We start from the raw sequence: 16099 nt of genomic DNA on the forward strand, positions 1-16099 counted from the left end.
AGGAGACGGTCTAACACTTATTGAGTGCCTTCTGTGTGCCCACTAAGTGCACTATTTCACAGATATATAAGAGTAAACTGAGGCACAGAGCAGGGGCTACTTCTGTGTAGCACTACTACACAGACGTGTGTTTCAGGGGCTTTATTTTCAAGGTTCATTTCTCTGCTTTTATGGCAATACGCTTATTTTCTGTAAGATATTCTTTTTAGAGAAGCAAAAAGCTTCATGTAAAATACACTTTGAAACTCTTCGTTCATGTTAGAGTCCATTACAGTTTTCCTAAAAGAATTTATAATTTGTCTAAACTTTGGACTTTTCTTAATCTGGTTATATTCACTTTGGGGCAAAAATGTGTGCATGGATATTTTGGAAATTTTCATCTGCTTTTATTTGAGCTTAACTACTGTATTTGTATTAGTTTTGGAATTTTTCTCAGTCAACATTACCCATCCTGTTTACTATTTGGATTCCAGATATGAAAAGCACTTTAATCAGATGACACACTTATTTTTTAAATTTATTTTATTGAAGTATAGTTGATTTACAATGTTGTGTTAATTTCTGCTGTAGAGCAAAGTGATTCAGGAATACATGTATACATTCTTTTTCATATTCTTTTCCATTGTGGTTTATCACAGGATATCGAATATAGTTCCCTGTGCTATATACAGTAGGACCTTGTTGTTTATCCATTCTATATGTAATAGTTTGCGTCTGCTAACCCCAAACTCCCAATCCGTCCCTCCCCCACCTCCCCTCCCCCTTGGCAACCACAAGTCTGTTCTCTATGTAGGTGACACATTTAATTGACATGAACGTAAGCTTTCTTGTACATATAGGCACATGCATAGCACTCATGAGTTCTGGCAAGTCTTGGCCCACCTGCATGTCCTCACATCCAGCAGTAGGAAGCCTCCGGTAGAAGAGTAAATAGTTGACTTTATAGGCCGGGGCAAACACACATGTTACAGACTAGCCATGTTATAAAAGCTTTTTTACTGTGTATAATTGCTTCAGGGAGCAAATTTTTAGGCTATGTTATTTCAGATCTCTAATAGTGAACGTGATGTAATTGAGTTCTGTGATACACAAATGTTCAGAGATGAGAAGGGAAGGCCAAAGTACCGTTATTACTCTGAACATAAAATGCTTTACAAATGCAAACAGTAAACGATATTTAAAACTATGTGAGAATAAATATGTGTCCTTTGAAACACCTTTAAGAAGTAAGCGCTGAAGAAAGCAAGGGTAACATAGAAGTTACAAAATAAATATCTATGTGTCTTTTGGAAAATATATGTGTTCTAAAATAAAGTATAAGAGACTACAGGATAGTTAAAACTGAAATAAAATTTTAAACTAGTAGGAAATCCAGCAAACATGAATGAGGAAGTTTCAAAGAGAACTTTAGAAGAGCTTAGTGCTTCTCTGAAAGGACTGTTTCCCATGAAATAAGTATACTGCCAGGAATCAGAGAAACAAAACTTGAAAAGGCCACAGAAAAGACTGAAACAAATAAATGCTCTCAAAGTGGCTGTTGATCTTTTAAAAGGTTCAGCAAGGTGGAATGTGTTCTTTAGGAAAAGGTAGAAAATTCAAGTGTATAAATTTAGAGAGAAGAAGTCTCAGCAATTCTATACTCCTTACTTTTCCACATGTAGAAGTCTTTTGACTGTATAAACTGAAGGAAGAGAAATTCAATAGTATAATGATCTCAAGTTGGTTTTGTGAGAGAATATAACTTCATTTAAGTCATTTAAAAGAATAACAAAAAGAAATTAAGAGTAGTTCTTAAAAAGCAAATGGGATATCCTATTAATGTATCTAAAAGTGACCAAATTCCAAGACCACTTAAATATATTTGGAAAGGCTCTTGGGGTAAAACCTGGCAAGGAATAGAATGGAGAAAGTGCCCCAAATACCTACTCCAAAACCAGCCTTTGGGACACCATAGATAATTAAACCTATCATTCATAAAGAAACGAGGGTTTTTACAAAGCATAAAGACGCAATTCAAGACAACCCCAAGCACATTTTTTTTTGTTATAAATAAGTACGTGCAGATCTCTTTGTAATACAACTAACAAAAATGTTTTAGACATGATTATTTTGCTCACTGTTGTATCCCCAGCATCTAGAATAACACCTGGAACTGGCACAACGTAGGCCAATAAATAGTTGTTGAATAAATGAGTGATTATTTCAGTACCTTCATCAATTGTTAGTAACAAAATGCAATTTTACAGCCACTCATTTGTGGTGATAATAGTAGCGTCCAAAGAAAAAGTGCCCTCCCTTCCCCTCAGTGGTTCTGCTGTTTACAGCCGGTTTGGAAGCACTGCTTTAGTCAGCCTCAGGGGAGAATGGGCATCATGTTATATTGGAAGCACATCTCTACTCTAAAGGCCTCAAGCTCATTAGAATGTTACTGCCTAACTACCACCTGTGCCTCCTCACTCCATCAATTCTCCCCTTTTCCTTGTGCATCAAGTTTCTCCCCCATTGGATTATTTTCAATGTGTTATAATTTCTGTCATCTTTTTTTAAAAATTTATTTATTTATTTATTTATTTATTTTTGGCTGCGTTGGGTCTTCGTTGCTGCACGCGGGCTTTCTCTAGTTGTGGTGAGCAGGGGCCACTCCTCGTTGCGGTGCATGGGATTTTCATTGCGGTGGCTTCTCTTGTTGTGGAGCACGGGCTCTAGGTGTGTGGGCTTCAGTAGTTGTGGCATGTGGGCTCAGTAGTTGTGGCTCACGGGCTCTAGAGCACAGGCTCAGTAGTTGTAGCGCACAAGCTTAGTTGTGTATCTCTTGCAAATACTCTATGGACCTGGTTTTCTTATCCCTGAAAAAGATATATAGTGAGTTGAACAGTGGCTCCCAAAAGATATGTTCAAGTCCTAATCTCAATGACCTGTGAATAGGGCCTTAGCGTCTTTGCAGATGTAATTAAGGATCTCAAGATGAGATCAGCCTGGAGTCAGGAAGGGCCCTAAGTCCAATAACTGGTGTCCTTGTAAGAGAAAAGAGAAGGAGATTTGAGGCACAGACACACAGAGGGGAGGCCATGTGAAGATGGAGGCAGAGATTGGAGTGATCTGTCTACAAGTCAAGGAATACCAAGTATTGCCGGCAGCTACCAGAAGCGAGGAGAGAGGTATGGAATGGATTCTCGCTCAGAGCCTCCTGAAGGAACCAGTCTTGCCAATACCTTGATTTTAGACTTCTGGCCTCCAGAACTGTGAGAGAATACATTTCTGTTGTTTTAAGTCACTCAGTTTTGGGTACTTTGTTATGGTAGCCCTAGGAAACCAATACAGGATATAACAGTTACCACTGCACTCTGGGAAGCCCAAAGTATGGTATTTCCATCAGGTTTTTACAGACTTTTTGTTGTTCTTCCCAGTCCGGACACAGTTTACCAATCAGAGGCCAATTTTATTATAAGCAGTGTTGCCTAATAGCATTGGTGAGAAACCTCTCTGTTTACTAGCTCATTTGACCAAAGGTCAGATCCTCGTGCAGCAGGGTATAGGTAGGGAATCAGAGATTGCCTACTTCTGGGAAAATAGGAACCTCTTAGCTCCAGCAGATTGTGGCTATGTGGGGATGCCCACAGTGGCCAGAGTTTCTCATTATCCAGGAGAATCTAGATTTTAAAAAACTGGTTCAGTCTAAAAGTAAACAAGCCACAAAACCAAAATATAACCCCCAAATCGTGCTGATCAAACAAAACACATCTGTGGACCAAATCCAGTATATATCTTCCAGTGACTTCTAGAGTTTTCTATCTTGACTTGGTGGGGTTTTAAACTTTTCCCTTAAAGAGTAGAACAATCTTCCCTTTTAAGAAAGATAAACCAGAAATCTTTGTTATAACTGTTTTTCTTCCTATAGAAACTTTCTTCAAAGATCAAAACAGGCTTTGAAATGACTGCAGACTTCAGCTGTACTTTTCTTTCTTTTAATTATTTATTTATTTATTTATTTTTGGCTGTGTTGGGTCTTCGTTGCTGGGCGCGGGCTTTCTCTAGTTGCCGCGAGCAGGGGCTACTCTTCGTTGCGGTGCATGGGCTTCTCATTGCGGTGGCTTCTCTTGTTGTGGAGCATGGGCTCTAGGTGCGTGGGCTTCAGTAGTTGTGGCACGCAGGCTCAGTAGTTGTGGCTCACAGGCTCTAGAGCGCAGGCTCAGTAGTTGTGGCGCACAGGCTTTGTTGCTCTGCAGCATGTGGGATCTTCCCGGACCAGGGCTTGAACCCGTGTCCCCTGCATTGGCAGGCGGATTCTTAACCACTGCTCCACCAGGGAAGTCCCAGTTGTACTTTTCTAAGTCTGTTCATTAATTCATTCATTCGATTTCTTCATATATTATCCTATTTATTTAATTAGCATGCATTTATTAAGCACTTACTGTATGCCAGACAGTGTAAAACAAATAAGTAAGATGTAGCCCTATCTACAAGTTGTTCTCATTTGAGTTTGTTAGAGGCGAGTTATGGTTTTCTTTTAGAAAACCTGAGCCCTAAATTTTTTTTTTTTTTAATTTTTTATTTTATTTTATTTATTTATTTTTGTCTGTGTTGGATCTTCGCCTCTGTGCCAGGGCTTTCTCCAGTTGCAGCAAGCGGGGGCCACTCTTCATCGCGGTGCACGGGCCCCACACCATCGCGGCCTCTCTTGTTGCGGAGAACAGGCTCCAGATGCGCAGGCTCAGCAATTGTGGCTCACGGACCCAGCTGCTCCGCGGCACGCGGGATCCTCCCAGACCAGGGCTCGAACCCGTGTCCCCTGCACTAGCAGGCAGACTCCCAACCACTGTGCCACCAGGGAAGCCCGAGCCCTAAATATTTAGAGCTGTCTAGGACTTGAAGTTCAACTCCTAATTTTAGAGATCAAATGCCTAACCAGGGTTAAACCACCAATGATTTCATAGCCAATACTAGTTCTAATGTCATAATATTGATATGAGGCATAAGAAAATATAGCTGGTGTTTCTGGGTATTTGTAAACGTCTAGCCAATTAATTGAATTTTTCTCTTTTCATACACTATTTCATACCAAGTAGGTGCCTTTGTGAGGGTTTTAGTCACTTCAAAGAGATGCTTCTAGTGCCAAGTTGCTGAAACAAATCTTCCAAATCATCCAGATCACTTCTTTCATTTGGATTCTCCAAAGGTTTTCAGTTTCATGATATTCATGCTGTGAGACAGTCTGAGAGCACAGGCATGTTTCAGAGCTCAGATTCTCTTTGGTAGCCACTGCAGGAATCTTTTCAAGAAGTGTATTTAAAGAGGGTTCTCTGCTTTTACATTTAAACTTGAGGTCCTTTGGACTGAGTCAGGTGAATTCTTAGGTGCACAGGGAAATAAGTTGTAAATCTTGATAATCGTGCTTGGAACATTCTACCAAGGAGGTCAAAGTAATACATTATTCAAAGTGTTAAGAAAAGTGTAATGGGCACACCATATTTAAGTAGAATTTATAAGTGTTTTAAAATTCCAGTGTACTTCAGTCTCAATAACTTACTCTTATTTTATTTTGGGGTTCACTTAAAGCTTACCTAAAGCTATTAAGTGGGGCCGAGTGCAGAATACTTTTTACTTATTTGAAAGGACCATTTTTTTTATATAAATTTATTTTTTTTTATTTATTTTTGGCTGCGTTGGGTCTTTGTTGCTGCGCGCGGGCTTTCTCTAGTTGCCGCGAGCGGGGGCTGCTCTTCGTTGTGGTGTGCGGGCTTCTATTGTGGTGACTTCTCTTGTTGAGGAGCACGGGCTCTAGGCGCGTGGGCTTCAGTTGTTGCGGTGCATGGGCTCAGTAGTTGTGGCACGCGGGCTCAGTAGTTGTGGCTCACAGGCTCTAGAGTGCAGGCTCAGTAATTGTGGCGCGCGGGCTTAGTTGCTCCACGGCGTGTGGGATCTTCCTGGACCAGGGCTCGAACCCGTGTCCCCTGCATTGGCAGGAGGAATCTTAACCACTGCGCCACCAGGGAAGCCCAACCATTTGGTTTTATATGAACTAACACTTGGGTCAGCAGTTGAGGTTTTGATTTGTGCGTTTTAAAAGAGGATCTGCTCATTTTCTGGGAAATAATAAATTACTATACTTTATCAAGATTTGTATATTCAACAGATACTTACTGAATTCCTACTATGTGCTAGGCTCTGTGCTAAATGCTGGGATCTGACAGTGAACAAGACTGACGTACTCCTACCTTCGTAAATCACAAGATTTAAACACAGAAGAACTGGATTCAAATTGTTTTCTATGTTTGGGGACATTTCTCTCCCTCCAAGTGCCCTTCTCCCCACATTCACGTTGACAAATTCTAAATTTGCATTGCCTGCTGTGAGACAAATTTGTATATGTGGATTTTGTAATGGTATATGGATGGAAAGCTGTTTTGTAATGGTATATGGACGGAAAGCTGGTGTCAAACCAGAGATTACATCTTGAAGAATATATATTTCACATATTCCTGAGTTGATTATGCTGCTAGGAACTGAGAAAATTTCTAATAATTAAATTCAATTCAAGTTACTTCATTTTTCCCTTCATTGTTGAAAAAATAATTGTACACAGATATTGATTTCTTTTCCCTTTCCTTCCTTCCTTCCTCCCTTCCTCCCTCCCTCCCTTCCTTCCTTCCTTCCTTTTTAAGTTTATCACAATAGCATGTTCCACCACCAATAATTTTTCTTTTAGAAAGATTTAAAATGTATTTTTCACATTATATGTGTTCATGTTTTCCCCTCATTTTCTGGCCCTTTTGCCAACTAGGGCCTCTAACAGAAAAACCCTTGTTTCAGTCACAAGTAGCTGTTTGATAGCATTTTCCCTCCTCATGGGCTTATGAGACCTTTTTCTTCCTTCTCACTGAACCTCAGGAATGGTGTCTAGGTAAGTGCCAAGCCAAAGAAGCAAGAAATATTTAAATTCCACTCTCCAGGCAGTTTATACTACTGTTGAGAAGAGCTACTTGTTTAAGAAATGTGGTTGATTTGCTAAGGTTGCCCTTTCTCCTGAAGTCCACCGTATTTTGGTTACTTACGCATTTTAAAAAGCATGTAAACACCTTATGCAAATGCAGCATTTTGCAGTTATCCTCCATCTATCCAGAGAGCGTTTTGAAACATAGTCAGCTACCCCGCAGAACTTCTCTGTTGCCAGGATAGGTGCTGAAAACTCCATGCCTCACTCCTATGAGAGCTGCTGAGATTTCCACAAGCTGCCTACTTAGCAGTTGAGACTAATTGGCTACTGGGTTTGCAAGCTTACAGAAATATTGTTCTAACTTTAAAACTATTATGAACTCTTTCAACCATACAGAAAATAATATAACAGATCCCCATGTACTCATCGCCCAGATTTAACAGATGTTAAGATTTTTGCCATCATAAAAGTTTATAAACTTAAATAGAACTTAAAACTGGTAGGAATAATAGATAATGCAGGCTGATGGAGGGGAGAGGTTGGAGGCAGGCACCCTAACCTGAGCAAGAAACTAAAAGAGGAGATAGAAAAGTTCTACACTAGACCCAGGGACTAAAAGAGAAACGTAATTGTCTGGGCCCGTTTGGATCAGAGGCAATTACCTCTCCTGCTTCAAAAGTCCCTAGGGGCTTTCTCTTATAGTAATAGGACTGTGTTTTGTTGATAACCCCCAAACCATCAATAAAAGATTAAATTGTGTTCCACTCATGCTACTGCTAGAGAAGGAAAGCTAGTGTGCAACCAATTTGAAGAACATTTGAGTAAATGTGAAAAGTTTAAAAATCAAGTTTTGGCACTCAAAGAGGGTAGACTTCAGTTTTTTGGAAAATTTGACACATTTCTCTGTGGTGCCCATAGTATTGAGAAGAGTGAAAATTCTTCATTGGGAGCATAGTTGTCTCTGAATTTTGGGCAACCTTTTTAAGGTACTTTTTATTGAAGAACCACATGCATGCAGAAAAGTACCTAAATCATAAGTGACGTGTTTTCATCACATGAACACACTCATGTACCCATCATGAAACAACATTCCAGGCACCCCCAGAATCCCCTTGGTAACCCCTGTAACTCTCCTCAGTCATGATAACTATTCTTGATTTCTAATATCCGAGGTTAGTTTTGATTTTGGAAGTTTTTGATATAATATGACCCAGATTGGGGAGGAAAAGCTGTTTTGATTTATTGCTTATAATTTGCTATTTGAGCAAACATCCTGAGTATTTCCTTTTCGCATGTGGATGTTCAAGTTCCCTCATCTAAGATTCCTTCCCCTGGGGTGGTGCCTGGAGGATATAATGATGGTGACCACGATGATGATAACAATGTGATATTAATTTAAAAACACTAAATGATATTGAGCAAACTACTTCACATCTCTGTGCCTCTGCTTCCTGCTCTGTGTAATGGTAGTAATAACCATACCTTCCTCACACAGTTGAGTCGAGGATTATAATGTAAACATGTAAAGCACTTAGCATGGTGCCTACTACCTTGCAAGGGCTCAGGTGTGTGTGTGTGTGTAATAAATGAGGCTAAACCAGGAGAAAGGGAAATGCGTTACTAGGTTTTTGGGTTTTTTTAATAAATTTATTTTATTTGTTTATTTTTGGCTGCGTTGGGTCTTCGTTGCTGCGTGTGGGCTTTCTCTAGTTGTGGCGAGCGGGGGCTACTCTGCGTTGCGGTGTGTGGGCTTCTCATTGCGGTGTGCGGGCTTCTCATTGCGGTGGCTTCTGTTGTTGCGGAGCGCGGGCTGTAGGCGCACGGGCTTCAGTAGTTGCAGCACGCAGGCTCAGTAGTTGTGGCTCACGGGCTCTAGAGCGCAGGCTCAGTAGTTGTGGTGCATGGGCTTAGTTGCTCTGCGGCATGTGGGATCTTCCTGGACCAGGGCTCAAACCCGTGTCCCCTGCATTGGTAGGCAGATTCTTAACCACTGCGCCACCAGGGAAGTTATTAGGTTTTAATATTTTGTAGATTTTTATTTTACTGCTGCCTGATCACAGATTGATTGCAAAAAACTCGATTGTGTAGATAAAAGGTTACTAAGTCATTGGGTAAAGAGGCATTTGCTTTCCTTAAAAACTAAAGAATCATATAATTATGACAGTGAAATTTATTTTACTTCAACTTTTTGTTGACGTTAGTAAATATTGGAAATAATCTGTATGTCAATTGTATGTCAACATACAATTGATTATTATCTAGAAAATCCAATATGTATGAGAATATTGTACAGTCCTTAAATTCATGTCTTCAAGGATAATTTAATGATATGTGAAATGTTCATGATATAATTTTAAGTATAAAAATAATTTAAAATGCAAAAAACAAACCAAAACCAAAAAACCCACTAGATCATATAGGGTGCCGTTGAGTGTGCCGCTGAGTTATCAGAGGAGAAAAAGCATGAGAAGGGGAAACCATAGTGTTACAGTTGACATCAATTTGATTTCTGGACTTTGATCAGTCTGCAGAAAGTGCTTTACATTTATTTATTTAAAAAATACTTAAGGGTCACACACACACAAATAAAACTACTGAAATCCGAAAAAGGTCAGTGGATTATATTGACGTCAATTTCCTGGATGTAATACTATACTGTAGTTACGTAAGATGTTACCACTGGGGGAAACTGTGTGAAGAGTATATGGGATCTCTCTGTATTATTTGTTACAACTGTATGTAAATCTACAGTATCTCAAAATAATTTTAAAAAAAATACTAATGGAGCTGCATACATATTTTGAGCCCAGGGCTGTCCTAGGCTCTGGGGATACAAGGAGAAACAGCAAGACACATTTTTGCCTTCAAAGAGGATGAAGTAGGGATGAGAAGGGGCCTTGAACTAGCTTTTATTTTTAATTAATTAATTAATTAATTATTTTGGCCATGCGGCAGGGCTTACAGGATCTCAGTTCCCGGACCAGTGATTGAACCCAGGCCGTGGCAGTGGAAGTGCTGAGTCCTAACCACTGGACCGCCAGGGAATTCCCTGAACTAGCTTTTAAAAGTGTACCTTTTGGGATTTCCCTGGTGGTCCAGTGGTTGGGACTCAGGCACTTTCACTGTCAGGGCCCAGGGTTCGATCCCTGGTCGAGGAACTAGGATCCCGCAAGATGTGCGGCACGGCCAAAAAAAGCAAAGTGTACCTTTTAAGGTGTTGTGTTAAATGGTTTGAAAAAATTTGTTGAATATAGAAATGATTGTCTACAAAGTTTCCATATCCTCAAGGAAATATAATCAATCAACATTTATAAGATAGCCATATATGCACTAAAATTAGTAAGTGGTAGTCCTTCAGAATTTGGATTACATAAAAGGAATACTGTCCGAATGGTGAGGCCTGTCAAGTGTTGGAATGGAACCAAATAATAGGAAGATTGACATCTTGTGCTGAAAGCTCTAAAGAGGCTGAATTCACATCTATCTTTGTAGGTTTTTTGTGTTTCTGCCTGAAAATGGACTAGATAATCTTTTACATTTTTATGATCCAATTAAGTTTCATATATTCAAATTATAAATGTCTTTGAAGGGAAAAGGCAGCAGCAGTGTCTGCTTCTTCTTTTCTGGAATTAAGAAATATACATGATTCACTGCTGATATAATAGAATCCATTTTCCAAGGAAGTTTCAAGGAACATTTTCAATCCGCCATATATTTCCAGATATCTAAATTTTCCCTGACATGGACTGAAGCAGTGGAATGAGGGTGGGTTGGGGCAGGATATTGTCTTCAGAACAAAAATTAATTGCATGCTGGGTAAGGTGGGTATATAACCTATTGCTTAAGCCAGGACACTAAAAAAAAAAAAAAGCTTTTTAAGTATCTTTTTGTTGAAGTTTAATCTACATGCAGAAAAGTATACATATAAATGTATAGCTTAATGAATCTTCCCTCAGTGATTACCTACGTAACCAACACCTAGTTTGAAAATCGGATTATTAGCCGGAGCCCAGAAATCCCTCGTGCATTCCTTTCCAGTTGCTATAACCCTTCCTCACAAGGGCAACCAATATCTTGACTTTTCTTATTGCAGAGATATGTGTTGCCTGTTTTTATACTTCATATCAATTGAATCATACAGTATATACTTGTTTATGTCTGGTTTCTTGGCATTGACATTATAGGTTGGTCCATATCATTGGGTGAAGTTCTAGTTTTAGTTTATTCATCCTCTTTGCTGTATATTATTCCATGGTGTGAATATATCACAATTTATTTATTCAATCTCTTATGATGGACATTGGGAAGTTCCCAGGTTTTGGCTACAATGAATAGTGCTGTAATAATATTCTAGTACTTGTCTTTTGGTGAACTTATGTACATACTTCTTTGGGGCATATACTCAGGAGTAGAATTACTAGATCATAAGGTATGAATACGTTTTGCTTAAGTAGGTGCTGCTAGTTTTCCAAAGTGTTTGTTCTCATTTAAACTCTTATCAGCAGAACATGAGCGTTCTGATTGTTTCACAACCTCTCCAATACTCAGTATTTTCCATATTTAGCCATTCAGATATGTGGTAGAGGTATTCTCATTTCTCTGTTGACCAATGAAGTTGATATCTTTATTATGTTTATTAGTCACTTGGATATACTCTTTTGTGAAATACTTGGATATACTTTGTCTATTTAAATATTTGCGCATATTTTTCTATTGTTTAGTTTGTCTTTTTCTTGTCAAATTAAGATACTTATATGAAGAAACCAGTTCATAAGATTAAGAATTTCATTTTGGACATGTTGAGTTTAAGATATTTGAGAGGTATCTATGTGGAGATGTCAAGAAGCCATTGGATTATGTGGGTGTGGAGTTCAGAAGAAAGTTCTGCGCTGGAGATGAGAATTTTGGAGTCCCTACCATGCAGGTAGCATTTTAATGAAAGAGTGAATGAGATCACGCAGAGAGAGAGCAGAGAGAGGAAAAAAAACCTAGGACTGAGCCTGAGAGGCAGCAAGGTTCGTTCATAAGTTGGGAGTAAAGAAGATGCCAGCAAAGAGCCCAAGAAGGAACCACTGAGAGGCAGGGAAGAGGGGGGAAGCAGAAGCCAAGAGAAAAGGGTTTCACAAAAGGGGGTGTTCACTGTGTCGAACTGTTCATCTTGTGTTGATTGAAAAAACAGCACCACTACATTCTGTCCCCTTTTGTCTCTTTTTAGCCATCATCGTATACAGACTGCCATGGACCTGGAAATGCAGCAAGCTCCTGATGAAATCCATCCACGCAGGGTTAAACGCTGTTGCTGCCATTCTTGCAATTATTTCTCTGGTGGCTGTTTTTGATTTCCACAATGCCAGGAACATCCCCAATATGTATAGTCTGCACAGCTGGGTTGGACTGACAGCTGTCATTCTCTACATCTTACAGGTCAGTATCTCAGTGTATTTCTAAACAAGATACAAAAAGTAAAACAATTCAGATACTTTCGATGTTTTCCATTCATTCATAGTTTCTTGGAAATCATCTCATTCCCACTAGTCACTGTTCCATTTGTTTCCGTTATAAGTATTTCCCCCTGAGGGGGCATCAGAACTGCAGAATTCAGTTATGAGCTTGAATGTAAGGGTTTAAATATGGACATATGTATGTAGAGAAATTGCCATCTCATAATATCTAGGCTGCCATTGTTTGGACTTTAAATTCCATGTGCTGGATAAACTAGCATAGGCAAGAGCTATAGATTTCTTTCTCACATTCTCCGTCACTTCTATTTTCTAGGTTTAACTTTATGAGTAAAGAGATGAATTTTTACGTCTTTGTTAGATTTTGAAGGCTCAGTGATTATTTTATTTTCATTTCATTTATTAAATTGTCTTCATTTACTAAAAACACATACTCTTTTTTTAAGTATTTATTTATTTGGCTGTACCAGGTCTTTGTTGCCGCATGCGGTCTCTTAGTTGCGGCATGGGGGATCTGGTTCCCTGACCAGGGATCGAACCCAGGCCCCCTGCATTGGGAGCACGAGTCTTAACCACTGGACCACCAGGGAAGTCCCCAAAAAACACATACTCTTAAGAGCACTATATTTAAATGTAAGTTAACGGAGTGAGATAGGAATTTGGCTGTTCTAGATCACAAAAGTAAAGGTTAATTTTTAATGTTTTTGGTGTTAACCATTTTGTTGAAAAATCTTTGTCAATTTTTTTGACAAACTATGTCAATTCACTTCCATTCCTTAGTACATATATCCAACTCCTGATTGGGACATCATTGTGAACTTACTTTTCTGTGGATATAGGAGAAGAAACTGCAGTGAGTTCATAAAACCTCAAGGCATATTTTAGAATATATGAATGTATGACCTCTTTAAAAAAGGATCTCTTAGCAGACATTTATTTGTCATTTTTCCGCTTCTTAAAGTAAGGTTTTTAAACCCTTAAGCCTTTTTGAATTTTAACTAAGTAAAAGTTGATATCTATATGGACACTATTAATAATTTAAGTTTGCATTAGCATGCCTGGAGGTAGGGATTGGCGGATTGAAAGGTGCCAGAAGGGGAGCATAGGGAGAACCCTGTATCAAACATGATCTTACTGATCAAGAAGGAACAAGGAAAATATCTCAAATTGGGTGGCTGAGCCTAGCCCAGATCTCCTGCCCTCAAAGTTGATTTTCCCTCAGTGTTCTCATCTGGGAGACAGCGTCCTCCTCTGCTGCCAGCTGGTGGACCCTCTCCCTTCGGAGAGTAGGATGGCAAGAGCAGGGGCCATTGAGATGCTGCCAGTTGCTTTGGGGACCCCCTTGGTCTACTAGCATCTCTTCGGGACTTTCCCAGCTTTCTGTTCTGCTTTCAGCGGTTTGTTCCCCTCACTTTGCCTCACCTCCTTTGTGCCACACCAGAATGCAGGATATTAGAGCCAGAGCGCAGTGTGAAGCGTTCTGCTTATCTCACGTAGTCCTTCAAGTGAGATAGTCTTTACAGATGCTGAGGACGCACAGGTTACACAGCAGGTGGCAGAGCTGGGACTCAGGCACTGGTCTTTCCAATCCTGAGCTCTCCCCACATGGTCCTGCTGTTTCCACAACATCCCCACCATCACTCAGCCCGTGTTTGATCATCCTCAGTGGACGGCCATATTTCTGAGGAACAGAATGGAGACTACCCAAAACTTTATGTAGCTTGCCTGTGAGAGGGTTCTATGGTTCTGAGTACAGTAGTTAAAATGGGTTAGATAACATGCCTTTAGTGCGTTAGTTATATGCCAAGGCATTCTCTGAACATCTGGAAAGATGTGCATCAGAATGTTAACAGAAATGATCTCTAGGTGGCTGGATTCCAGTTGATTATTTTTCTTTTCACTTTTTGTATCTTCTAAATACACATGCATTTCCGTATAACAATAAAAGCTTTTAAAGCTAAAAAAAAAAGTTTCCTATACTAGATATACCTTTTAATCTGGAATTTCTAAAAACCAATTTATACTGTGCTCTATATCTTAATATATAAGATTAAGAAATATCTAGGAATTAGCAAAAAAGAGAATATTTATTGGAAAATCTATGGGTCTTAGATAAAATGGTTCTCAGAGGAATATAGGCTTAAATGCCTTTATTTATTGAAAGAAAAACTTAAAATATGTAAATGGAGTATTCACTTAAGAAACTGAAGGTCAATTATATCTCGATAAAACCAGGAGAAAAAAAAAGAAACTAAAAGAGAACAGCAAAACATACAAGGAAAAGTAAACACCAAAAAAAAAAAAAAAAATCCATGAACAGTTGTATTAATTCTCTATTGTTGCCATAACAATTTACCACAAACGTAGTGGCTTAAAACAACCCAAATATATTACCTCACAGTTTCTCTACATCAGAAGTCCAGATTGGCTTGGCTGGTTTCTCTGCTCAGGGTCTCACAAGGTCAAAATCAAGGTGTTAGCTGGCCTGGGCTCTTATGGAAAGACTCTGGGGTAGAATCAGCTCCCCAGCTAATTTAGGTTGTTGGCAAAATCTAGTTCCTTGCGGTTGTAAGACTGAGGTCCCCATACTCTCACTGGCTGTCGGCTGAGGGTTGTCCTTAGCTCCTCTCTCTGTTCCTTGCACATGGCCCCCTCTGTCTCACTGGCTTGGAATCTCTCTGACTTCTCCTTCTTTATCCTCTTCATCTCTTCTTCCTCCAGCCAAAGTTCTCTGTTTTTGAAAGGGTTCATGTAATTAGATTGGGCTGCCCAGATAATCCAGGGTTTTCTCCCAATCAGAAAATCCATAACCTTAATTACATCAGCAAAGCATCTTTTGCCATGTGACATAACATATTCATAGCTTGCAGGGATTAAGTTGTGGACATCTTTGGGAGGTGGCATGATTTAGCCTATCACAACCATAAATTAAAAATAGAAGAAATTACAAATAAAGTGAAAAGCTGGTTCTTTAAAACAAGTAGAATAAAATAGATAAACCACTGCAAATCTGATTGAGAAAAAGCACAATATACAACATTCAGAATAAGAAAGAAATATAGTCATAGATATAAAAAATATTTTAAAATTAGGACAGTTTATTAAATTTATTAAATTATTAATATATGGTAATATTCTTAAAAATCTTAAAGAAAGAAAAAAGGATTGTTTTCTTGCCAAATGTAAGCTACCAAATTTGACCCAAGAGGAACTAGAAAACCTAAACAGACCAATAACATTATAAGCAACTGGTAAGGTCATTTGAAATCTATCACTAAAAAAGACATCAGGTCCAGATTGTTTTATACCTTTGACCTACAAGGAACAGATACTTTAAGCTGATCCAGTACACTGAGAGAAAACAAACTCCTCTTAGATGTTGCCCCATTGTGCACTACATACTTCACATCTAAGGTGGCAGTTCTGATGATAAACACCGTTACCAATATCCAACAGCAAACATCAGGTTAAACTGTGAAATACTGAAGACATTTCCATTAAATAAACAAGACACTGATGCTTGGTACCTTCGTCATTCAACTTTGTTTTAGCTAATGCATAAGATAATGAAAAAAATCTGTATAAATAATAGAAAATTTGTGACTTTTTTCCTGTTTGCAGATCATATAATACATGTCTAGAAACCTAAGAGATGGCTAAAATAATGAGAGAATTTGGGAAGGTATCTGGATATAAGATAGCCATG

The 16099-nt window shown here is 39.0% G+C and overlaps 1 protein-coding gene across 2 annotated transcripts in view; it reads left to right on the forward strand.

The window, feature by feature from the left end:
• LOC133087519 (plasma membrane ascorbate-dependent reductase CYBRD1) overlaps positions 1-16099 on the forward strand; it is a 33960-nt gene that overhangs the window by 2386 nt on the left and 15475 nt on the right. Inside the window, exon 2 of one of the 2 annotated variants that reach the window (XM_061184807.1) lies at positions 12150-12358. The exons of the other annotated variant lie outside the window; for it this stretch is intronic. Within the exon in view, the coding sequence (XP_061040790.1) occupies positions 12150-12358 (209 nt within the window). The remainder of the gene's footprint in view (positions 1-12149; positions 12359-16099) is intronic. 2 annotated transcript variants of the gene reach the window in all.

The sequence above is a fragment of the Eubalaena glacialis genome, chromosome 1 (assembly GCF_028564815.1).
Source record: "Eubalaena glacialis isolate mEubGla1 chromosome 1, mEubGla1.1.hap2.+ XY, whole genome shotgun sequence".
NCBI classification, from domain to species: domain Eukaryota; kingdom Metazoa; phylum Chordata; class Mammalia; order Artiodactyla; family Balaenidae; genus Eubalaena; species Eubalaena glacialis.